At 49.3% G+C, this 25,418-nt stretch overlaps 2 protein-coding genes across 2 annotated transcripts in view; one reads left to right on the forward strand and one right to left on the reverse strand.

Annotated features, from left to right (window-relative positions):
• Rusf1 (RUS family member 1) overlaps window positions 1-20,241 on the forward strand; it is a 27,992-nt gene extending 7,751 nt beyond the window's left edge. Inside the window, exons 3-13 of the mRNA XM_032892498.1 lie at window positions 1,283-1,328; window positions 4,282-4,314; window positions 4,403-4,508; window positions 7,559-7,660; window positions 15,634-15,704; window positions 15,787-15,971; window positions 16,058-16,115; window positions 16,999-17,069; window positions 17,905-18,048; window positions 18,143-18,220; window positions 19,043-20,241. Coding sequence (XP_032748389.1) covers window positions 1,283-1,328; window positions 4,282-4,314; window positions 4,403-4,508; window positions 7,559-7,660; window positions 15,634-15,704; window positions 15,787-15,971; window positions 16,058-16,115; window positions 16,999-17,069; window positions 17,905-18,048; window positions 18,143-18,220; window positions 19,043-19,140 — 992 coding nt within the window. The 3' untranslated portion in view covers window positions 19,141-20,241. The remainder of the gene's footprint in view (window positions 1-1,282; window positions 1,329-4,281; window positions 4,315-4,402; window positions 4,509-7,558; window positions 7,661-15,633; window positions 15,705-15,786; window positions 15,972-16,057; window positions 16,116-16,998; window positions 17,070-17,904; window positions 18,049-18,142; window positions 18,221-19,042) is intronic.
• Window positions 19,228-25,327, reverse strand: Slc5a2 (solute carrier family 5 member 2). The gene is made up of 14 exons (XM_032892500.1): window positions 25,208-25,327; window positions 24,615-24,686; window positions 24,433-24,537; window positions 23,552-23,716; window positions 23,158-23,263; window positions 22,395-22,475; window positions 22,025-22,254; window positions 21,563-21,698; window positions 21,229-21,336; window positions 20,951-21,101; window positions 20,666-20,834; window positions 20,375-20,590; window positions 19,772-19,901; window positions 19,228-19,687 (listed from the first exon to the last, which is right to left on the reverse strand). Exons 1-14 carry the CDS (start codon window positions 25,325-25,327, stop codon window positions 19,464-19,466), a joined length of 2,013 nt encoding a protein of 670 aa, XP_032748391.1. The 3' UTR covers window positions 19,228-19,463.
• Window positions 25,328-25,418: the final 91 nt, after the last annotated feature.

Here is a 25,418-nt window from a genome sequence, read left to right on the forward strand (position 1 = left end):
ATCTAATATGAAAATCTAAACCATAAAATTTTGTTTATAATAAAATGTCCTTGAAGGAAAGAAGTTCAAGTGAACTTTCTATTTTACAGAAAGTTGAATACCTATAAAGTTGCCTAACGGGTATCATGGGTCCAGGCCAGGGGCAGAAACAGAGAAGTAGGGCAGCCTGGGTAGGAAAGTGTCATACACATGGTATCTTTTGGACGATTGTGGTAGAGAGGGAAGGTTGACCCCCATGTTCCCATGACATCTGTCTTTCAGGAAAGCTGGAAATACAGTTGTTATAAAATGCTTCAGTTCATTCCTGTATCTTCCTTGAGATTCAGCTGCTTTGTCTAGGAAATAGAATGCTCCTTCCCAAACTTACAGGATGATTGATAGTTGAAAGTACCTCAGGGGTCCATTGGAGTTCTCAGAAACATCCTTTAAGCCCGAGGTTCAGCATGCCAAGTAGAAGGCACACAAGTATGGAGGTTGTGCAAGAACAACCTTCTCTTTACATTCTCCACCTAAGGTCTCTGCCCTCAAACTCAAACAAAATAGAGACCTCTACCTATTCAGTCTGTCCTTTCTAGTGCCACTGTCCCTCCCAGCTGTCCTTCCTTGTTATCCTCCTGCTAGGTCTCCTGCTGCTGTCTCCGTATAGGGGACAGGCTGAATTTGCAGATCCTCTGTGGGCCAGACAAGCTTACCTTTTGCAAAGCTACTCAGTCCTACCATTTTGTCATAGAAACAGCTATAGACTACACAAACTCCTGAATACGTGTACCAAATAGAGACATATTCCTCAACACGATAGTTTAGAGCTTTCTGAAAAGCATATTGTGCTGTATGTAGTGTCCGTGAATTAGTCTTTCATACACTATCATGATACTAAGTATTTATGTTGATGCGAATGGCTGGCTCACGTGGTTTTTCATTGCTGTCCGATATGCTGCCGAGTTGATCTTCCACGATTCCATGCATCCCCTTATCTATAAACCTTGGCTTTATCTCAGGCTTCTGCTGTTAACAGCAGCACTGCAGGCCGAGGAGGCAGCTCAGTGTGTACACAGCCCATCTAGCGATGCTACACACAATATTTCTTGTCTAATCTGCACACAGTGAAAAGCTGCTGACCTCAGCGTACCGCTCAGTATTAAATCTGTCTAGAATTCATCACGCCAGCTGTTTTCCCAAGTGCAGCATGAAGTGAATCGGCTGGTTCAGTGCTGGCGTTTGCCCTGCTCTGAAGCTCCTGACTCTCTTCTCGCCCTTATGGATGCCTTCTTTCCATTCCCAGATTCAACCGGCATGTTGGGCCGCATCATCTTTGCCTGGTGGAAGGGGTGAGTTTGCTTCTCCTCCCAGTTAACTGATCCTAGTGCTTCCCAGTGACATTTAGTGGGGTATGAGCCTTTACTTGCTAGAAAAGGTTCAATGAAAAAGTTATGGAAAGTGTTTAACATTTCACACCCCACTTGCATTGTTAACCTTAGTCCCCATAAGCTTCCTAAGTACGGTTGAGCATTTCCCAAGTCTGGGAATATAGCCCAGGTGGAGCGTCCAACCCACCATGGGGAAGACCCTGGGTTCAGTCCCCAAACTGTCAAATCCAGAGGGAGATGACAAAGATACTTTTCAAGATGTGAAATACACCTAGAAGAGGGAAATTATTTTCTCAGTTCTTACTCTGTAGCTGTTGGGGTGGGACTGAAGCCTCTCTTTCCGTAGGTCAGGCTGGTTAGGTGTGAAAAGTGCCTGTATTCAGCAACTCCACCGTGCATGTTCAGTGCGCCTTGCCTAGCAGGGCTCCCTCTCCTGAAAGACTCAGAGGGCAGTCTGGAGCTAATGATGCAGGTTCTGGGCTGCACTGCACTGCAGCCCCTCCTAACACTGAGGTCTTAGAGAAATTGCCTTTAGGTGCTTATGCATGGGCCAGAGTTTAACTGATTCTGTAGAATGGAGATGGGGTAGCCACCTGCAGTGCTGTAGAACAGAATACCCTAGGCCTGGGTATTGGAGCCCAGCATTTCTCTTGGTCTTCTTCCCACCTACCCATTGTTCTGTATGACTGCAATTATATTAAATTAGATATTAAACAGTCCCCAAATGGACTCTGACCTAGTTACCTTTGAAGAAGCAAAGAGAAAAGGAGAACGATCCAGGAATAGCCTCTTCAAAGGTTGCCCAGAGAGTGGGAGAACCATCAATAGAAAGAATTTTTCCTTAGAGCCCTAAGGGGAGATCCCCAGCGTTCACTGAAGACCCTCCCACACTCACTGAAGACCCTCCCACACTCACTGAAGACCCTCCCACACTCACTGAAGACCCTCTCACACTCTCTGAAGACCCTCCCACACTCTCTGAAGACCCTCCCACACTCTCTGAAGACCCTCCCACACTCACTGAAGACCCTCCCACACTCTCTGAAGACCCTCCCACACTCACTGAAGACCCTCCCACACTCACTGAAGACCCTCCCACACTCACTGAAGACCCTCCCACACTCTCTGAAGACCCTCCCACACTCTCTGAAGACCCTCCCACACTCCCTGAAGACCCTCCCACACTCCCTGAAGCACCCCCCACACTCACTGAAGACCCTCCCACACTCACTGAAGACCCCCACACTCTCTGAAGAACACCTCTGAAGACCCTCCCACACTGAAGACCCTCCCCACACTCCCTGAAGACCCTCCCCACCTCTGAAGACCCTCCCACACTCCCTGAAGACCCTCCCACACTCCCTGAAGACCCTCCCACACTCTCTGAAGACCCTCCCACACTCACTGAAGACCCTCCCACACTCACTGAAGACCCTCCCACACTCTCTGAAGACCCTCCCACACTCTCTGAAGACCCTCCCACACTCTCTGAAGACCCTCCCACACTCTCTGAAGACCCTCCCACACTCACTGAAGACCCTCCCACACCACTGAAGACCCTCCCCACACTCTGAAGACCCTCCCACACTCTCTGAAGACCCTCCCACACCCCCTGAAGACCCTCCCCACTCTCTGAAGACCCTCCCACACTCACTGAAGACCCTCCCACACTCACTGAAGACCCTCCCACACTCTCTGAAGACCCTCCCACACTCACTGAAGACCCTCTCACACTCACTGAAGACCCTCCCACACTCACTGAAGACCCTCCCACACTCTCTGAAGACCCTCCCAGCTGAGGATCTTATTGCAGGTGACTGTGAATGTTGGAACAAAACACAGGTCAGAGAGGCAGATACAAAATTACCTTTCAGGAGAGCTTCATCATGAGAGTTTCCCACCTTGCAGTAGGAGACCAATTAGGAAGGCTATAACACCCTGCCAAGGACAGCGTGGTGGGGCTCCAACTGAAGGGAGCAGGCCTTCCCCTCAAACCTGGGGAGGAGCAAGGTGAGGAGAGGCGACAGCCGTGTACACTGTAACAAGGGGAGGCCGAAGGGAAAAACCTCAAGTCTCCCAAACAGCGATCTGACTTCCCTCGATTTTTCAGAGGCCTGGCAGCAAGTTCCACATCATGTTCCTCCCAGTCTAAGGGAAATGGAGCCAGCTCTAGATCGGGTGTGAACTTATCTTGCAGCTGAGTTGGGAGGGGCTACAAGGCCTTTCTTACCAGCTGTTATGGGGAGCTACAGGAGGGTGTGGCCTGGTTTTTGGGGTAGTGAAGAGCAGCTAGAGGATTCCTGACCTCATGGTGACAAGAAAGTATAAGGAACTGTTTCTGCTCTGGACCTCCAAGACCAATGCACTAAGATTTATTTGTCCCAGGGGGACAAAAGGCAGGGAACAAGAGACAAAGACAGGAGATAGAGGACTAGAGAGAAAGGGTATTTATCCTGGAAGACAAAGGACTGCCTCTGGATAGAGAGGAGATAGACATAGCCTGTAGGAAAATGTCGGTTTATAAAGGTACAAGGGGAAATCCCAGGTTAGGATGTGGTGTTAATTGTCATTGGGCATCTTAACTAGGTGAGCAAAGGGGGCTTTGGAATGTGGACTTCAGTACTCTGGCAGCTGGTTCTTGGCAGTCAGTCTCAGAGGGAGGAGGTGGCCAAATAAGGGAATGGGCCTTGGTGGCTAGCTTTAGGAATGGAATCTAACAGTTTAGCAAGGCAGAGGGAGTATAGGAACAGAGAAAGGGCTGCCAGAGCCTTGCCCTCAGGCAGACTGGAGCTGGCCAGGGGCCTTTTCGTATGTTCCTACCTGAGCCCTTTAGACCTCACTGTGACCTAGGACGACTCCCTTACAGCCCACAGCAGTTTCTTTGTTGTAAATTTCAACCTCTCATCCCCAACAGGAGCAAATTGGATTGCAATGCAAAGCAGTGGAGGTGAGAAGGGATGGGGGAGCGGAGGTGGGGAGAATCTGCTGTTGTAAGTCTCTTGTTTGAGACCTCTGACCTCTGGTCCTTCCCATAGGCTCTTCGCTGACATCCTCAATGATACAGCCATGTTCCTAGAGATTATGGCTCCCATGTACCCAATCTTTTTCACCATGACTGTCAGTACCAGCAACCTAGCCAAGGTACCCACCTCTGGGACACTTCTGATGGGACCTGAGACACCACCCTTCACCATGCTGCGTGTGGCTTACCTAGGCCCTGTACTGGAGGAAGTTCTGAAAGGGGGACAAAGAACATGTTTCTACTCAGACACTCCTTTGACCAGACAGTCGTCGTACCTCAGCCAGCCTGTGCAGGGCCATGTTGGAGCACATACTGCTGAGAGATGAAGGGCGACCCAACCCCAGGATCAGGCTAGCTTCCACCACTTCTTACTCTTCAGTAAAGCATCTTTTTAGTGCCTACTGCATGGGTGACACTGGCCACAGACTCCCCCATCTTTAAAGGAAATGACACATAATTACACACAGATCTATGGGGTTACAGATCTGAGGGTACCAGGTGGGGACTGGTCTTAGGATGTAGAAAGATCCTACCTGAGGCTAAGTCCTGAAGAAGGAGAGGAGTTTATGATTCTAGGGCCAAGAAATCACACACAGCAATACCACAGATCACTGCTGAAGCAGATGCAAGGTTTCCCTCTGTGGTGGGGTTCACTTCCCCTCACAGTGCCTTTGGTTGAGGAAACAGGCCTAGCAAGGTCAGAAAAGAAAAAAAACAAAAAAAAAAAAAAAAAAAAAAAACCACCCACTACAGTGAGATGTGCAGAACATAGTAGAGCTCCAAGACTGAGTACTGGAGCCATCTCAAAGGCCTGTCTCTGACACTGCACCCAAGCAGTATTTTGCCGTGAGCACATTTGGCATTTGAGGTAAAGCAGTCTTTTTGTTGAGGGACCGGCAGTAAATGCTGCACACCTTAACTTCCATCCCTGCTTTTATTATCAAATACGAAACCACGGAGAGAAAACACTGCCGTGCCTGCACCAGGGATTGTGACTTCTGCATGTCTTCCAAATTCTGCAGCTAACTCTGCTCCTGGGACCAGTGTCTGTCAAATACTGTCCCAGAGCATTGCACAGTCTTTCCCCTTAAGATCCCTCGTGGCAGAGTGCAGTCTGACCAGCACTCCATCCACAGCTACAGCAGCCCGAAGCTGGCCGTCATCCTTACCCCCTCACCTCAGCGTCACCTTCTGCTGATCTTCACAGTTTTTCTCTGTTCGACAGCATTCATCTCCCTCCCTCCCTGGCAGCCCCTCTGCTGGGCAAGTTCTTTCCCAGGCAGTCTCTGCCATCCTTAGCGCAGCCCATGCTCTCTTGAGAGTCAGATGTAAAGGGAACTGTTATTCTCCTGTGGTAATTGTCCTGTCCAAGGCTCACTGACACAGTCTGCTGACCTAGACTAGTTCTGGAAGCTCCTAGCCTCCATGCAGTCATATCTAGGCTTAGAAGTTTCAGCCCCTGAGACTTACTGCTGAATACAATCGCCCTTTCTAGTTCTTTCTGAACCCTGACTGTCTGGTTCAAACTCCTCAACTCCTCTCCAAGCTGACTGGTTCAGTCTGGCTTCTCTCTCAGCCTCTGGCTTGCTCTGCTTGGCCTTAAACAAACTCTAGCAATCTTTTCTAATCTGGCTCCTTCTCAATCTCTTGCTTGTTCTCTTTCAACCCGTCTCTGTAAAACTCTCCTGTTCAAACTGCCTCTCCTCCCCTCCTCTCCCCTACCCTTTCCTCCTCCTCCTCACTCTCTCTGCACTGCTCCCTTGAGTAACTTCCCTTTCCTCTCTCTTCTCATGAGAGTTGGGCATATCCTATTCTGTCGAATCTTTCTCTGACCTGTCACTTTGTCTGTCTCTCAATTAGACATTGCTCTCAGTGCTTCCTTCTACAAGCTAAACTCTACCTTCAGTGTCTGGGATTAAAGGTGTGCCTCGCCATGTCTGTACCTAAGATTTTCTTTATCTGAAACTTGCTCTGTACCAGGCTGGATTTGAACTCAGAGATCTGCTTGCCTCTGTCTCCTGGGATTAAAAGTGTATCTGTATTCCAGCTGGATCACACAGACCTAGAAGGTCTTTGGATGTGATCTCTTGCCAGAGCAGCCTTGTTCTGAATTAAAATTTCTCTATAGTCAGTGGGCCAGCAGCGTGCTGGCACCAAGCCTGCCAACCTGAGTTCAGTTTCTGGGATCAACAAGGCAGGAGAGCAGGGGTTCCTACAGATTCTCCTCTGACTTCCCTGTGTGCAGTGTGTACACACGTGCACGCACACGCACACACACATCTTTTAATTAAAAAATAGTAAATGTAGAAATCAGATTAGGTTACTTATCTGATCCATTGCTCTGTGAAAACCTTAAAGGCTTCAGTTTTCTATTTGGAGCCAGGCTGTTCCCTGCCAGTCACTCGAGCCTCACAGTACTTTTCTCCTGATTTTAAATAAATTAGTTCCTCCACCTTTATAGCTAACTTAAACTTCATCAAAAAACTGTCAGATTTTTATCACAACATATTGTTCTGTTGTCTACAAGAGACTTGATGAGCAACGTTATCAGTGACTCTAGTTGCTATCTAGAGATCTCAGGGGAGATGGAAGTACTAGGGCCACTGGACTAAGTGTGCCCAGTGGAGCGAAGCTGGAGCAGGGAGAAGAAAACGTCTAAGGAGGTAGAGTGTAAGCCTGAAGTCAAAGACCAGACAGACCTTATCGACCAGTCAGGGAGAGGGGACAGCCAAAGCAGGTCAAGGAGATGGGAGGTACAGCTTTAAAAAGATCTCTGCAGGGCACACCCTGTGATTAGCATCCTGGAGTCTGAGTTAGGACTATCACAAGTTCTAGGACTGCCTAGGTTACACAGCAAGACCCTGATTCAAAGAGGACAAGAAGTTCTTTGGGGAAAGGAAGTTGGGATTCCCTACCATCAGGCCATGGGGTAATAATAGCTGGCAAGACTTCCCTTTTCTCTTGGGACGACATGGGGGACATATGCCTAAGGACTGGGGAGTCAGAGCTAAAAGCCAAGGACTGCACTGAGTGTTTGCTGGAGGGGAGGCGTCACCAGAGACCTGCTCTTCTCTGGCTGGTGTGAGGTATTTACATGCTTACCCACAGGACAGCCTGTGTTCTCACAGCACGTACTGCTCTGACCTTAACTCTCCTCTTTCCCTCCTAGTGCATTGTTGGTGTGGCTGGCGGGGCCACTCGAGCTGCACTGACCATGCACCAGGCCCGAAGAAACAACATGGCAGATGTGTCAGCCAAGGACAGCAGCCAGGTGAGCGTCAAACACAGGGAGACTGTGTGAGGTCGGGAAGTGTCCAGGACCAGCCACAGTTTAGAGGTTCAGAAAGAGGCCTCTGAGTGTCCCCAGGAAGGAGATAAGTAGGGAGCATACAGAGAGAACATACAGAGTGGCCCTGCGGTCACTCAGTGGGGTCAGCCATATCCGCACTGTGGAAGCTGAATGTCCTGGTCACTTTTGGCAAGTGAGGCACTTAGGAAGTCAGCCAGAGGCCTCCACTGAGTGGGAAGGTCCTCTAGCCCAGCACCCCCTTCTGACTGAGGGGGTCTGAGCAGAATCGGGCTGGGAGGGATAGCCCTGAGACTGGACTCCACAGGTCTTAGGTTTTGCCCCAGAGCTCTGAGCTAAGTGATCTCTCTGTTTGTTTATTTAATTCACACTCTGTAAAGTCAACATTTTTATGCTCCTGGTGTCACTGTTGAGGAAAGTAAGGCCTGGACAGGTCCCAGAATTGTGACGTGCTGATTTTGCTGTTGTTTACTTGTTTACTCCTTGTAGTTGGTGACCCTGGATCAGTTTTGGAACCCGCTCTATCCAGTCCTGTTCTAGCCTTGTCTCACACTGTACTCATAAACTAATATTTTAAAAGCATTCATTACATGTTAAGTGTGTCCTCCCCCTGAACTCATTCAGTCTTTCCAGTGTTAATGTACCCATTGTGACCATTTCACAGATAAGGAACTAAAGGGCAGAAAGGCCCCAAGTCTATGTAGATACCCTCGAGCAAGTCCTTCCTCTCAGTGAAATCCAGGCCTTCTCTCCAGCATCTCCCAGCTTCTGTGTTAGTTTTCCAGCTCCCAGTCTTCGTTTCTGTAGAGCTAACTCAGTAAGGCAGAAGTGCATCATGGGGGTTATTCAGACCATGTGCTCATTCCCATAGCTGGCCTCGGCTTTCTGTAGGGAAAGTGAGGTTTCCTTTGGGGGTTCTTAGTCTCGTTAATAAAATGATTTAGAAACTGACTCAGTATGCAAAGGGGCACAGGGAGGAAACTACTAAAATTATCACTTTATTATTCGGGAAAGGTTTTTAGTGTAGATGAGAGAGAAAAAAAAACAGAGAGAAGAAGCAGACTGGACATGGCCAGGGCTATCTAGAGAGAGCCAAGAGAGCAGGAAAGAGTAGTAGAGAGAGCAAGAGACTGAGAATAGCAAGATAGCAGGAGTGATGGAATAGCAAGAGTGGGGGAGGGTGGGGGTATATAAGGGGCCAGCATGCTAGTGTGGGGCCAGCATGCTAGTGTGGGGCCAGCATGCTAGTGGGGGCCAGCATGCTAGTGTGGGGCCAGCATGTTAGTGTGGGGCAGCATGCTGGTGTGGGGCCAGCATGCTAGTGTGGGACCAGCATGCTAGTGTGGGGGCCAGCATGCTAGTGTGGGGCCAGCATGCTAGTGTGGGGGCCAGCATGCTAGTGTGGGGCCAGCATGCCAGTGTGGGGCCAGCATGCCAGTGTGGGGCCAGCATGCTAGTGTAGTGTGGGGGCCAGCATGCAAGTGTGGGGCCAGCATGCTAGTGTGGGGCCAGCATGTTAGTGTGGGGCCAGCATGCTAGCGAGGGGGCCAGCATGTTAGTGTGGGGCCAGCATGCTAGTGAGGGGGCTTGGAAATGTATAATAAATACTTGTGAGTAGGGACTTCTGCCTGAGGCAAGGGAAGTGATTCCTTTTGAGGACAGAAACCCTGTTTCACAAGGTCCTGAGAAATGCTGGCTTTTTTTCCCCCTAACACCAGAAATCCTTCTATAACCCAGCTTTCACTCCTTTCTGACCATATGGACTACCTGAGACATAACACTCAGAAGGACTCGCAGGAATAATTAGTTTAAGAGATAAGAGAAATACATAGCACAGGTTAGGTGGAAATCCCAGTGGCCTCTGGGAGGAGGGATGGAGAAAAGGTTAATACCCTTTAATATGGAATAGAAACGGCTTATTAAGAGAGACAAAAGCACTCCTAAGAATAGAAGTGGCTAGCAAGTTAATAGACCCCAAAAGGCATCCAGCCATGCAGTGGGTAGCACAGGGTCATTACAGCCCTGTCTTGCCTGTGCCTCCCTGGCAGGCTTCGTTTCACATATACTGTGTTAGATGACCCCAGGGTGAGGAAGGGCAGAGACTGGACACAAAGCCATAGCTGTCATCTTAGAGGAAACGAGAGACAGTTTGTTCTAGAGTTTATTTTGAGTCCCCATTGCAGAGAAGTACAGAATTAGGTTGCTCTTAATTCCGTGTTCCAACATGGGAACGATTTCATGACATTTTTATAGTTTTATAGAATAAAGAAAGACATACATCAAGACAGATTTATAATACATTGGTGGATATATCAGAGAAGCTTAACAGACGGTTCTTTTTTTTCAATGAACCTGACTTATGAGTCAGTTCTTTAATTAAAAGTCTGTCACATTTTATAGAAACTAGACGCTTACTTTGATAAAACAAAATCTTCTCTTTTTTTTTAAAGTACATTAAGTGCTTGGGAAAAGCTAAAGGCACAGGGCTAAGTCATTGTCCCAATTTTTAGATTTTATTAATAGCAGAGCCTAGAGGATCACCCCTCTGACGAGGGGACTCATCACCCCCTAGCAGCCAGATTATTTTCCGAGCATAGAATGTTTAAAGCACTTCCAGGTCAGAGCTGAGACAACTCAGCAGCAATGTCTGAGCTCAGACTGTTTATTTGATTCCCTTTTCATTGTAAACTTTACTAAGTATGAATTGAAAAGAATTGTGGTTAAACTGGGCTGTTTTAACTGATCAGATCATTTCCTTCTGAGACACTCTGCTTCTACGAACACAGTAATAATGCAGGCATGTAAGAAACACGGTCATATGTAAACATAATGCTAGGTTGTCCATGGGGCCATCTTAGGTTGGACTATTAACTAGATCACATTATAATAGCATTAGCAATCCTTATTCCAAACTACGTTTTTACAGCGGATATGATTCTGGTATAAAGTTGGAGACCTTTGATCTTAACCAGAGTGTGTCCTGATCTGCACCTGGTCAGCACCCACAGCCTGACCATTGCGTGACTTTCTTTAAACTGGACAAAATAAGAACCTCAAAAAGCCCATCTGTAACGGAAAGCAGAGGTGGACTGAAAACAGGTCCTGCTTTGTAATGACATAGTTCTGAGGTAAAATAGAGGTTTAGAAATGTAAGGTATTCTTTATTAATATCTGAGGATTTACGAATATAGCCATCTTGATTATATACAGAGCAAGGTAACCTATATTGTAAATGGTACTGTTGCTTTATATAAAAAATAGCATTTAAGATTTTAGGAAGTAACTTATAGACCCAAAGATACCATTTTAAAAGGTTTTAAGAAAGCAAGTGAGAGAGGTTGGGGATTTAGCCCAGTGGTAGAGCGCTTGCCTAGGAAGTGAAAGGCCCTGGGGTTCGGTCCCCGGCTCCCCGGGAAAAAAAAGAACCAAAAAAAAAAAAAAAAAGCAAGTGAGAGCCTTAATTTATACACACACATAAGGCCTTTTAATATATTCTTGCACACAGCTTAAGGTATGCCAAGACATAAAAAGTAAATTTAAATTTCTAGTATGGGACTTTTATTTATTTGTGAAATTTTTAATAACAACACATGTTTTTATATACGTATATATACACACATACACAATTATTTTAAATACATAGAACAAAATACATGAAAGAAAAAAATCTGAGTGGTCGCTGTTACTTATTCTAGGAAATTTTAGGGACTTACTGAGTTCCATTACTTATTGTTCCAGTGTAGAATACCATACTTAGAAATACCGTCAGTTGGGAACGCATGTGACACTCTTACAACCAAGTGTTCAGAAGTTCCCCTGTCTGGCTCTTGAGGAATCTGCTGGGCTGCCTGTTGTCTGTGTAGCCCACTGCTGTCTGGGGACTCTCCAGAGACACTTTGTAGCTTTTTGTTGAGGGCACGTGATTGAAAAGGATCGGGAGGAGTAGCGGCTCCTGAGGCCCAGGCACTTCCCTGGCCAGAAGTGCCACAGGCACTGAGTAAATGGAGACTTCACTCCTGCATGCCCTGTAGGACTGCACACCATTGCCCTTGACCTCTGCAGAGTAGATCTAGCTAGAGGAAGGCAGTTAAGTTTAAGATTTATCTTTTGGCCTGAGTTTTCATTTACCTAGCTTATACTGAGTCCAGAGAGTCCAGTAAATACTAGTATCTCTTTCTTTGTGTTTTAGGGGCTGTGTCCTAGCATGTGATAGAGCAGGTGTGAGGACAGAGGAAGGACTGGTGTTACTGGCGTGGGGTCTGGGTTGGGTATTTCCAGGTCCTTGGCTTCTTAGCCCAAGAACAGGAAACAAAGGCTCACGCAGATGTGCACAGGGAGCAGGGTGATTTTATCTGGAGCTAAGCCGTCATCCAGATTAAAACAAGGTACACTGTCATGATTGACAGCCAGCACATGACTGAAAATACTCACTCAAGGGGCCTAAGGGAAGGAGCTGGTTATTAACAGAAATAGTTTGGGTTGTTCAGTATTTTGATTAATGGATTAATTGTTTCTCTACCATGTGTATCCCTTCTCATAATGCTTCCAACTTTAGTCATATGCACACACAATTACATAGACATTGTATGGTAAATAGGAGATTCTCCCTAAAAGGTTACTAAAGGAGACAATTTGCCTTACTGCACATGCACCCCAAACCAGCTCAGGCCAGACTGCTCTTCTGTTCTGTCTACCTGGATGCGTAAGGAATACATTTGGATGGAAGCCGTCTACATGCAATCGTTACCATGGTCAGGGATGCGCATGCTAGTTTTCAGAGATGGGATACAGGAGGCCCAGTGCAAGTCAGGGATGGCGGATTTTTGAAGATGCTAGGTGCAGTGATTGGAGAGAGTGAGTGTGCAAAGTACATGTAGATAAAGGAGCCAGACTGCTCAGTGCACTATAACACGAGACAGATGTGCATAAACCGAAACCTCGTGGGAGCCCTGGCACGCAAGAGCCTCTGAAGTAAAGTAGAATGTCCCCTGATGCCACTCTGGGCCAAGGCCAACCTTCCAGTCTTTAGCTACCCAAACATCCTCCGAGATAACCCACAAGTATAGCCCCATAGGAATTAGAGACCCTGTTTCGTGCTCCCCTCCCCCACACCTCTCCCTCCCTCTCATTCCAGACTACCTGGTGCAGATCCCTGCTGCTAGTGTCTGGGAAGTGTCTTCTGTGCTGAAGTTGAGTGCGGTCTCTATCCTAAGACAGGCTAAAAAGTAAACAGAAATGGAAAGAACGGAAGACCAAATGGGCTCAGAGCTCTCGGTTTTAAATCCCTGTGCAGGCTAAAGCACAGGGGTGCAGTGTGTTCTATTTGGGTTTTACCTCTAGGATATTTCACTTGGGGATAAATGTTTTCCGGCTATGGAAAAGACATCTGAGAGGTGAACTGTAGAAACCCAGAGTCACCTCAGCTGCAGACTTTAGTCTGCTGGGCAGCATGGGCTCAGCACCCACAAAGCACAGTTTAACTGCCCTTGCCTCGTGCCAGCCATTCTTTAGTCCTTGAGTCCGCTGCAGTAGAACCCCAGACTATAAACCCTTGTCCCCAAGAAGAATTGTCCCTGTAGAGAGGGGAAATGTGAGCTGGTAAGCACCTGCAGGCACTAACATTCAAACTGGAGGCAGTAAGATCCTGCAAGGGTCTCTGTTGGCTTTCACTTTACATGTGGTGGGGGGACACCCGGAAGACGTAATACTTAATAATACATGTTATTAAGGAGGAAGCATTGCCCCTCTCCTTAAAGGAGCACCTGGTTACAGACGCAGGAGAATGAAAGGAAGAGAAATTGGGGGAATAGGCACTGCATAAAGTAGAGTTTGGGGTTCCCACTCTTGTAAACTTTCAGGCCGCGGAGCATGATCAAAGAGACCCAGGAAGATGGAGTTAAAAATCTTCATAGGACCATAAGAATGTGAATTGGTTATAAACAGGACATAAAGTTAAAACAAGTTAAATACACAATGTCTATCACTATCAAGATTACAATAAATACAACCTACTTCTGCCCCCGCCCCCAAATCTGGAGATCCAGTTCTAAACCTGTTTACCAGTGAGATGGCGGTATTTGGCATGGGCTCAATCTGATTTTGTAGATCTTATAAAGCAAGAGACAATACCAGAATTATCAGGAATATACAGAAACATTTTGTTTAAATGAAGTCGTTAAAAGAGTTGATCTTGATTTAAAGCCTCAGCAATGCTTTTGTGGTTCCATCATCCTGTAAAACTCACCTGCCTGGGCCCCACCCGCCTGAACCCTTGGGATTAGACACGAGGCTCACAGCAGCCTCTGCACAGAGCTGCTTCTCTCGGTGGGAGGTGGTCTAAACATGGATGAGGAGGACAAAAAGAATGTAGAGAAGACTGGGAAGTGAAAATGAATGCTGGCAGGGAGGACTGTCTGTGTCACCGAGGACCCTGATAGAGAGGACTGCCAGGGTCACAGGGACCCTGAGGATGACGCCTACATGATTCGTTAATCACTGTTACCTTCACATATTCTGTAGCCCATCCCCCACTTTGGAAAGCCAGGCCCACTAGGAAGCAGGTGCTGGTTCTGCCCTCATTGCCCTCATTTGGGCTCTGTGTCCTCAGAGTAGGCTCTGCCTCACAGCCCTCCAAACCCTTATAGCTCTGCCATGTTTGTGGACACACAAGGCTCTGGGTGCTGGGCCTCAGGGCCTGAGGCGGAGAGAGGATAAAGCCTGGAGACAGATGTTTCGGAGGGAATCTGGAACAGCAGGTAGCTGAGTCTTCAGGGCCGTCTCGTGGGAACCCTCCCTGGTTCTGACAGGTGCAGGGGAACCTAAGGTTCCTGTTAGGGTTCTCAGCCTCACCGAAAGAGTTCAGAAACAGCCTGAGAAGGAAGCTCGAGGATAACATTATTAGAGTTGAGGAGAAAAGCACAGTGCAAGTTAAGTGAAAACTCTCAGCGGCTTTCAGGAGGGAAGACAGAGGAGCAGTTTACCTTTTAAGTTAGGCGTGGAATGGAAATAGATTATTTAAAAAGGGTAAAAATCCACCAGGAATGGAAGTGGGGCTAGTGAGCTGAGGAGAGAGTCCACAAGGCACCCAGCCAAGCTGCGTGCTCTTTTACAAACACACATGCCCCACACCCCACACACGCCCCACACCCCCACCTTTGTATTTCTCTGGCTGGTATGAGAATGCCAAGGTGAAGAAGGACCCCACCCATCACCCTGGAAACTTGGCTCCTTTTACGTTGGTCTTGAGGCAGCTTTGCTCGGTTCCTCACTCATGTATTGCAACTTCACAGGGCTACTTGACTGACCTTACCTATAATGCGGGCTTCCTGCTCCTGAGCCTCTGGCTGCCTCCACCCCTAGCTGACCACTGCACATGCGGGCTTTGGTCCCTCGGCCCTTTCTCCTTCCAAGGAAGGCTAGGAGCAAAAAGAGCTCATGAGCCTCAGGTCCCTCCAAGCCAAGACCAGCGTTCCCCAGAGTCCTGATAGCTAGGAACCCCAATTGGTTCTCTTGAATGATGTACTGGGGTGGCAGCAGCAGGGTTCCTTTCCCCTGGAATGTCTTCATTCTGGCACTGGTTACGTTGGTCCACAAGCAAAAGGTCAAGGCAGGCCTGCTCCTTGTCTTCCTGTGGTTCCTTGTTTGCCAGTATTGGGTGCCAAACAAGAAGGGACCCACCTTTTCCAGCACACTGTAGGAAAGTAGTGTGTCCCAAGGGCATTCTAAGAGCATTGTGCCTACTGAGCGGAGAAATTCCCAGCATCTTTTAAATAGCAGCTCACTATTAAAACATTAAAAGTGTAGTTGGCACTCCCATTGGGGCAGGGAGCCCTGGGTGGTTTTTGAAGCCCTAAGGGTTATAATGAAAAGCACGGGAGGCCATTTTCCCCGGCTGGCTGGGAAGCCCTCTAATACTCTGCTTCTCCGCTCTTTTCCAGGAGACAGTGGTGAACCTAGCAGGGCTTCTGGTCAGCCTTTTGATGCTTCCTCTGGTATCAGATTGCCTAAGGTAAGGCAGGAGTGAGCTATGGCGCAGATGCCCAGCTCAGCCCCTTCCTGTATACATTGGCTACCTTCCTCTCTGGCCCCAGCCTCAGCCTTGGCTGTTTCATCCTGCTCACTGCTCTCCACATCTATGCCAACTACCGGGCAGTCCGAGCCCTCGTCCTAGAGACCTTGAATGAAAGCCGCCTCCAGCTGGTCCTAAAGCACTTCCTTCAGAGGGGAGAGGTACTTGAGCCTGCTTCAGCCAATCAGATGGAGCCATTGTGGACAGGTGACCCAACCCTTTGGTGTCTGGTTCCCGGGTTTCCCAGCCTTCCTTCCCCCTCTGCCTGAGCATCCTGACTCCGCTTCCAACAGGTTTCTGGCCATCCCTGTCTCTGTCCCTGGGTGTTCCCTTACACCACTTGGTCTCCAGGTGAGTGGTCCAGTGTCTCCTGCTTCTCACACTTCCCACATAAGCTCCTGTTCTCAGTTACACACTGACTTTTGGTCGTTTCACTATATGATCTGTTCTAGGTTTCTTATTGCCATCATACAGCATTAGTGATCAGCGAGCGGTCTTGAGGGAAGCAGGAAATAGAACAGAATAGATATGTTATAGCAGCAAACTGCCTTCTAAATACCCCTGTATAACAAAGGCAAAGCAGCCCTCAGCCTCCTTACAGAGCATGGCAGTGATGCAGAGACTCAGGACTGACCACTGAGATGCACAGCATGGATGAAGGATGTGGCCCATCCTGTCAAGTTATTCACACCATCCCCTCTAAGGCTCATGGGGCATTCATTGTGTAAGAGGGGGCAGGAAGTGTGTAAGCTGGAAGACAGGGTAAAAAGCTCTAAATGCCATTTTTACACTTGGTATAGTGTTGTCATAAACACTATGACCAAAAACAACTCAGGGAGGAAGGGGTGTCTTTGGCTTACAGTTCTAGGTCACACTCAATCATCAAGGAAGTCAGGGCAGGAACTGAGACAGAAGCCATGCTGTTAAGGGGCTCACCTGCCGGCTCATGCTCAGCTGCCTTTCCTATGCCACCCTGGCCTGCCTGTGGAAGGGAGTGTCACCCATTGAATCATCAGTCAAACAGTCTCTCACAGACACAGTCATAGGCCCAGTCTGGTCAAGGCAGTTCTTCCGTTGAGGTCCCCTTCTCTGGTGACTCCTAAGTTGTGTCAAGTTGACAGAAATGGGTAGCAAGCGGAAGCCAATGGCAAATGGGTGGTCACAGCCAACAGTTTGACCAAGGGGGTTCTGCTGTCCTGCTTTCCCTGTCCCAGTGCACCCTTCTCTCCCTCAGTGTCTCTGAGCTGAAGCAGCTGGTTGAGGGCCATCAAGAACCATACCTCCTTTGCTGGAACCAGTCACAAAGTGAGTGTGCTACATTCTCCCAGTCTTCTTCGTTCCTCTGACTCCAGGCTCCAATCCCTGGACAGTTTGGAGGCTGCCTAGAGCCCTGGAGAGTGCTCTAGACCAAACTTTTGATGCATTCATTTGAGTCACGAGTGCATGAATAGCGTCATGCCCTAATGAATTCACTGTATCCCTCTATAACAGTGGTTTCCAACCTGTGGGTAGCAACCCTTTTGGGGGTTGAATGACCTTTCACAGGAGTCACACATCAGATATCCTGCATATCAGGTATTCACAGTATGATTCATTGCAGTAACAAAATTATAGTTTTGAAGTAGCAATGAAAATGACTATAGCTGGGGACCATTACAACATGAGGAACTGTATTATAAAGGGTCACAGCATGGTCCTTTACATGGAAACCACTGATCTAGACCGTGAAGCTACAGAAGTTGCCTTATTACTTGTGGCATTTTTCTAAGGATTGAACAGAGTGATTTTGTAAAAAAGGGCTTTGTACATTGTAACATATTCAGGTAAGAAGCCCTTGGCTTCTCTGTAGATCACTTAGTGTCTTACCCTGAGTCCTTTGTTAGGGAAACGAGTCCTCAGGATTTGCTGATGGTGATGTGTTAAAGGCATTAATTTTCACTGGTGAAAACAGTCACCTCTTGGAGCTACTGTGAAATTGCACTCAAAAACTGAGCATTTCAGTGTGGCTAAAGAAACAACAGAAGTTGACATTGGGAAGGGAAGAGTGGCCTTAGGCAGATGAGAGAATCAGAAAAATGGGTTGAAGGCATTTGAGAAATAGTTATTTTCTGATCTTTGTCTGTCTCTTGGGTCTCTTCAGACCAGGTACAGGTTGCTCTGAGCCAAGTGGCAGGCCCTGAGACTGTCTTAAGGGCTGCCACCCATGGGCTGATTCTCGGAGCCCTGCAGGAAGATGGGCCACTTCCAGGGGAGCTGGCAGAGCTGAGAGACAGAGTTCAGGCTGGTAAGAGCGTCATGGTCTAGTCTGATTACAGCAGGGCGGGAAGGGTGGGCTATTCTGCCTCGGATGTGAGAATTCCTGATCTTACACCCACCAGGTCCTAAGAACAAAAGCTGGATTCTTGTCAGGGAGACCCATCAAGTGTTGGACACACTGTTCCCAAAGTTCTTGAAAGGTAACACCGTCTCCTGGCTTCTGCAGCCTTGGGTCCTGCCTGGGAAATAAAGAACTGCGTTGTCTGTGATCTTCCGTCTGGGCCTCTGCCCCTACCTACAGGACTGGGGTTGAGAAAGTCTATAACCAAGTCGGACTTAAAGCATCTGCATCTTTCCACCCTTTTCCATGTGCTATGGCTGCTTTCTCACTACACAAATAAAAATTTAGCTTAATTTTCCGCCACAGATAATCCCAACAGAGGAATCCAAGTAGCGTGAAAGGCTGCACCAGCCTGTGCCTCGGCACTACCATCCCTGTTCTGAGAATTCTGGGATTTCGGTTTCTTTAAAAAAAAAAAAAAAAAAGTATCACAAAAATATGGTTTTTTGTCTTAATCCCAGATATAGGGACACGGGGCTGCTTAGGACTGTCAGCAGCAGCTGACTGTGATTTGCCTCATGCTCCAGTAGAGCCATAGTTTTGCCAGCTGCAAATAGTTTCTGCAATTATGTGATATTTGAAATTCTGGGAACTTTTCAAGTGGTATATAAATGCTGGGGCCCCAAAAGGTGGGGGTGAGTGGTTGTTGGTCGTTCAGGGGGATTGGTTGAGGTTTGTTAGTAGCCATGGTCAAAAAAGAAACAAAAGGAAAGACATTAGATTCAGGGATCTTTCTCTCTCCCCTCTATCCTTCTTTCTCTCCTATCTAGTGATAGGGGTTGGAACTGGGGGGATAAAGGGTAGGAAAAAGAAGAACCCACAGAGTAGCCAAGGCCAGCTACACATCCCCACATTCAGCCCAGAGACTCTTCCCTGGCCTCATCCTGTGATCTTTTCCTAGGACTGCAGGCTGCTGGCTGGAAGACCGAGAAGCACCATCTAGAGGTGGATGAGTGGAGGGCCACGTGGCCCATGTCTCCAGAAAAGAAGGTCTTATGAGCAGCCAGGCTCCAAGCCCAGAACTCAAGACAGGAGCCCGGAGACCAGGGTGGAGCCTGGAGCAATGACATTTCAGCCACAGCAGGATGTTAGAAGGGCAGCTTTATTTTTGCATAGGCAAACATCTATGACCAATTGGCCACCATCTTGTGGGAAGTGACAACCAATCCAATGGACTGGACCCCAGGTAAAGAGGAAGGGAACCAGTTCCTTCCTGCCGTATTTTTGCCCTTTTCTGGGATCCACTACAAGTTCTTCACCCTCACTTTTCATGAGGCTCAGACATGCCCTGGTTGCAACTCATGGTAACCAACACACTGACTTTATGCATAAAAGCCCCAGAGGAACACAGCCACAGTCATCATGAGCAGGGCGTTGAGGTTGACCACTCGGGCCCAGCTGGGATCCTCACTGATGTCCTCTAGCCGCCTGGTGGTTGCAGCCACCTCCTCGGTAGTGGGTGGAGGACTCCCTGACCCACTCTTGCTCATCCCACAGAACCAGAGCAGGCACTGGCGGAGCAGGCCTGGAGCTGGGGACTGGACCTCTGGAAGAAATGGGGAGCACACAGCGAGTCTGAAGGGAGTCAGCTCCCGAGCTTCCCAGGATGCTTTCCCGGGGTATGCCTTACCTTCAATCCCCATTGCACGGTCCTGGCACCCGTTCTGCACAGGAGGAGGGGCTGGACCCTCTAACTCTTCAGCATCCAGGTCCTCCCGCTCCTCCTTGCTGTGCCGGAGACTGAAAACCAGGCGGTGGAGCTGGGAAGTTAGGGAGAGGGGGCCGGGTGGGAGTTGTGCCCTCACCCCAGGGCCACGCTGGCACACGGCTTTGTCACTGCTCTCCCCAGCCTCCCTTCTGGCCTGCACTTGCCTCGGCTCCGCTCACTCGGACTCCTCTTTCCAAGATAGTCTTTGCCTTCACACTGAACCCCAAGATCTTCATCTAGTATTAAAGCCTTCACCCCTGCCCAATCCCATGTTTCACCCCAAGTTTTATGTAGTTCTTCAAACTGGTCTCAAGTTCTGATACTGCATATTCCCATTGTCATTTGCTGTGCTTCCCCAAATGTCAGCTAAGTAAACGTGCTTGCCCTGGAAACAGCTTCATCCTGAACTCCTGGCCTCTGGCCTCTGTGGGCATTCCTTGAAGCAGACTGGCTAACGGGGTGGAAAGGGCTCATCTGCCCCATATAGTTCTATAGTCTCCCGGCTCCCTGGAGGCCAGCACTTACATGCTTCTGAGGGATGGGTGCGGTGCACAGGGAGATTGCGAGTGTGAGGAAGCCGGAGCAGAAGAAGAGAATGATGGCGAAGTAGAGGTAGTGTACCCGGCAGAAGATGGCTGGGCACGCAGAGGGCCGCACACAGCTGCCCGTGCCAAAGTAGAACTCGGGTATGAGACGAGCTAGGCCCATCAGCAGGCCCCCAATGAGTCCCCAGAAAGCACCCTGCAGGAGGAACAGCATTGCCTACTCAAGTGGCCCGCGCCTCGCCCGGGGTCCATATGCACCCGCCCTCCTCACCTTCTCATTAACACGGGGCACAAAGAGTGCCAGCACAAAGACAGCGGACACCGGAGGCGCCAGGTAGCTGGAGACAGACTGAATGTAATCGAAGAGCTGGCCGCCCTGGGCTGCCTGCACCACTGGCAGCCACGCCACGGACACTGCCACAATGAACACCACCCAAAGCCTGTGGTTAAGACAATCAGGTTTTACGGAGGACCCTCCTTCCCCAATACCCTCCTGGTGTTCCACGTCCACATCTCGGGTTCATTTACACAGCAGGGGTTGGGACCCAGGCCACACCTTCCAACCAGCAGCAGCTCACTATCACCCGCCCGAGGCCGCAGGCGCGTGTAGATGTCCATGGTGAAGAGTGTGCTGCTGCTGTTAAAGATGGACGCTAGAGAAGACATGAGGGCGGCCAGCATGACGGCCAGCATGAGTCCACGCAGACCTGTGGCAACAAGAGCGTTCAGGCCAGGGCTTCGGTGCGCTCAAGGTGGTGAAGGGTTGGCAAGAGGCAACCCTTCCACAGGCAGCCCCTGCAGGCTTGGCCAAGCCAATCCATTTCCAGCCCTCACCATTGGGCATGAGCTTCACAACAAGCCGTGGGTAGGCGATGTTAGAGCAGCCCACCTCCGTGCCACACACCCGCTTACACACCTCAGGTACCACACAGGCCACCTCATCTGCAAGACAGAAGCTGTAAGGTGGCTGGGGAAGCCTAGTGTGAACCGGGAATCCTAGAGATGGGACTTCCGGTGGGAAGCAAGACCGAGATACCAGGTTCCGAAGTCTTAGGATAGTAGCGGGTATAACCAACAGGCACCTGAATCCTGAACAAAAAGTGGGGGTGGGGGTGGGGGCTCTGGATGTGGCCCAGCACTGTGGAGGCTGGAGTGATGCAGACATTACCTGGGTAAAGAATGCGGCTAATCATGCCTGGCATGACCATGAGGAACATGGGCATCAGCTTCAGGTAACCACACAAGATGCATCCAGCCTTGATGTGAGTCAGATTCTTTCCAGCCAGGCAGCGCTGCACAATTACCTGTGATAGGGGTGTCCAAGTAAACGGGACATCCCTGTACCGTCCCACAGGCTTTGCCACCACTCTCCATGGCCCCTTAGCACTAACCTTCAACCACACTCTAACTCATACCCAACCTCTAGCTCTCCGGAGCCCCTGCTACATCACTATCCTCCGATCCTACCACTGGATTCTGACTTCTTTTAGGTGCACCCTGGCATAATCCATCAGTTCAGGCCCTGCCTTCAACCTAACTCCAACGGGTGGTGTCACCCAGCAACCAGCACAGGGCAGTGAGAGTTGCATCCAGGGTGTATGTGCATGCACCATCCCTCGCCTTGACCTACCTGGTCACTGCACCAGTACCAGCCTGAGACAATGGTAAGCCCCAGAAGCAGCGCAGGCCACGGCAGGTCTCCTGTCACAGGGTCACGCAGCAGGTGATAGGAGTCGGGCCTCGGCTGATAGCAGGTGCTGGAGATGTTGCCAACAGCTGGATCCTTGGACACCGTCAGTGAAGTCACTGCTCCCAGGTATTTGTCGAAGAGACCTGAGTACCCGCCCACTTCATGGAAAGCTGTGCAGGCAAGGTTGTCAGGGGACCTGGCCCAAGTACAAAGGCCCACATGACAGAGACAAGCAAGGTTCCAGCCCCTACATTAAAAGCTCCGCGGCAGGAAAGAGCCACGCCCTGTCCACAGTGGGTAAACCCCATACCATAACCAGTGAGGATGAAGGCCCCGGCAAGAATGACGAAGGTCTGCACGGTGTCTGTGTACATCAGTGCCGCCAGCCCTCCTGCAACAAGTTCAAGACAATGGAGGACAGCACAGCTGCTGGGCCCTGGCACCCATGTGTTTTGAGACAAAGGAAAGTATCCATTCTAGAGAACAAATTTTGTAAAAATGATATTGGGCTTGTGCACTGGGACACCAGGAAGCAGAGCTGAGTTTGGGAGTTCACTGATGCTTTCTTGACTCCCACAGTACACAGTTGGCCTGTTTTCTCAACTGGGTTATGGGGTGAGGTGATTCCTCTAAGGCCCGGCCCTTGCTTACACCCTATCCTGCAGCAGACCCCCAAGCCTGCTTTGGCACCACTCTATGTATGACCTGGAATCCTGGGAACTGCACGGAATTTAGCAAAGATCTTAGAGACTTACCAAGCCAACTCTTCAGACATCCAAGAAGGGCAGGAGTTTCTAAATTATTTCCCTCATTCTTACTATTAGGCTCACCCAGCTCTAGCTGGGTACCTGACCTTACAATCCAAATCCAAAGGACATTGAAAGAAAGTGGATTTCTTTTCCACAGATTTAATTCTACTTGTACTATATCACACTAACGTATCTCTCTGTCCCACTTTCCCATCTCCTGTTTCCCAATAGAACCACAGATCCCCGCTTATGTTGCTGGCCAGCTCTCTATCACCACCACCAAGCTCCTCCCCTCCCACCCGCCACTCCCGTACAGCCAGCCACCTGTCACAGTATAAATCATGGTGATGCCCAAGAGTGCGATGACAGAAGCATAAATGTTCCAGCCCAGGGCCTGTTGAATGAATACTGCTCCGGAGAACATATCCACCTTTCATGAGAGAACAAATCCATAGATCAGAGGCAAAGGCAGCAACCCAGGTCCAACGCCTGCCCTGAAACCATCCATCCTATGCAGTCACACCTCAAAAGTCCACTCACTTTTCAACAACCTAGGCTTCCCAGGTCCACAGCCTTAGAGACCTGCTCTTTCCAGGCCCCACCCCTCATGCTGATTCTTGCTTTTCTCCTTGTCCCCGCCCCTTCCAGAGGTCTCTGAAGATCTCATTGGATGGTTCTATCTTTCTAAGCATCCGTCCCGCCCACTGCACGTGCTCACCGAGATCTTGGTGAAAATGTACAAAAAAAGCGAGAGCACGGACAGGTAGAGGCGAATACGGCGCCCACCGAAGCGCTTGCGGAGGTACTGAGGCATGGTAATCACTCCGGCAGTCAGATACACAGGCACGAAGAGCCAGCCGAGGAGCAACACCACAAAGAGCGCCTGTGAGAACAAATGACAGCCCAGGATAACATCCTGAGCAAGTCTGTCCTAGTCCTCACACCCAGAACCTAGAAGATGACAGCGGAAGTGCCTGGACCCTGGACAGGAAGGGGGAAGAATCTTGACATCTTATTGGCACCTTAACTCTATAGAGCCTTTTTTGTGCTTACAAAGACCGTCACCTCTAACTAGTCTATCTTAAGTTCTCTATGGCAAATGAACCTGTGTGCACAGACTCTTCAAACTGACCTCAGCATCTGCAGACAAGGCTGCCTCCTCACCTCCACCCACCCAAGAATTTTATCCTCATAGGCTCTGCTCAGAGGCCTTTTACAGAAAGACTCAAACCCTCATCTCAACCGTCCAAGTGAGCCCAGTCCTGGCACTTGGTTTCCTTGTTTTTGCAAAGAACTTCAGTTCAGCCTAGAGATGCTCACAGATTACAGCATCAAAGAACGTCAAGACAGGCACTTCATCTGTGAGGTGCCGGCCCCATTTCAGAGTGGAGAGCATAAGTCAAGGCCCACCATATACAGAGAGTCTGGAGCAGGACCTGCCTGCTCTCTAGTAAGCCAGCAAGTGATCCTTGCTCCCCGCCCAACCTCACCCCCCAACTGGACCGTTCCAATGTGTTCCCCATGCCAGGAGCTTCCCCAAGATGAGATCTCTCCAGGAGTTTCCACTGGGGTGGATTACTATACAAAAGAAGACCTCACATTCCACTCAAATCCAGCCACGGCCAAGCCACTTGCTGCACCAGTCCCCGCCAGGCCCACAAAATGACCGCTGCCGATGTTGCTGGCGAACAGAGAGGCTCCAACCTGGGTAGCCAGAAATGGGGGTGAGCTAGGCTGTCCCCCCCAAGGCCCCTCCCATCCCATTCCCCAGCCTCTCTCACCGGCCACCACACCATGCTCCGTCCTGCCAAGAAGTAGCCACCAACTGTGCCTCTATTGGTTCTGAACATAGACTGGGAAACAGAAGTGGGGGGAACTGGGATTGGGGCACATCTTTGGACTTCATTAGCTTCTTCAACACATTCCTCAGCGTTGTTTCAGGCTGAAGATTAACCAGCACTGGACTCCCCAGACTGTGTATCTCCTTACCCCCAACCTTCTCCCACACCCAGAACAACACAGGCTCTAACCCTAGTGCAAATACTGGAACCTAGATATGTCTAGATTCAGTCTGACTTTCCTGGTGGGTTTAAATGTGGGCTGCTGCTCAGCCATAAGGCAGTCATGGAAACGGGGAGACATCTCTTAGAATGCTAATGCTTGGCTCAATGAAAAACCTATTGATACCTCCAAACTCTTTTGCACAATCCAGAAGGTACAAAGACAAAGAACCAAGGATTTGCTTGCCTACTGGATCTAGGTTTCTCCCTCATTATATACAAGCACCTTTCTCCCACTCTTCTCTGAGGTCTCCCTAAATCTTTACCCTCAAACCCCAGAAGCAATTCCCTATCAACCCCCCCCAACTTCTTACCCACAAGCCAACACCAATGACCAGCAGGAAATACGCGGCAATGACCAGAATGTCAGCAGGATTATCAATCAGGACCTTCTGCTCCCCAAGTTCAGAGCCTTCCTCTACGTGTCCCTCCATTCTCTCCAGCATCTGCCCCTCAAGGGGCTAGTGCCTGGAATCTCCCGGGGAAGGATTAATGGTTACCTCAGGAGCACTGAGCCGACAAGTC

The sequence above is a fragment of the Rattus rattus genome, chromosome 2 (genome assembly GCF_011064425.1).
Source record: "Rattus rattus isolate New Zealand chromosome 2, Rrattus_CSIRO_v1, whole genome shotgun sequence".
In the NCBI taxonomy this organism is placed as follows: domain Eukaryota; kingdom Metazoa; phylum Chordata; class Mammalia; order Rodentia; family Muridae; genus Rattus; species Rattus rattus.

What these genes read in the sequence shown, in the direction of transcription:
- Slc5a2 (XM_032892500.1), bottom strand. Translation starts at nt 25,327, where the DNA reads ATGGAGGGACACGTAGAGGAAGGCTCTGAACTTGGGGAGCAGAAGGTC. An exon ending in ACATTTTCACCAAGATCTCG is followed by an intron (nt 23,264 to 23,551) that starts GTGAGCACGTGC and finishes CTCTCATGAAAG; the next exon opens with GTGGATATGTTCTCCGGAGC. An exon ending in GGTACTGGTGCAGTGACCAG is followed by an intron (nt 21,699 to 22,024) that starts GTAGGTCAAGGC and finishes CCCCTATCACAG; the next exon opens with GTAATTGTGCAGCGCTGCCT.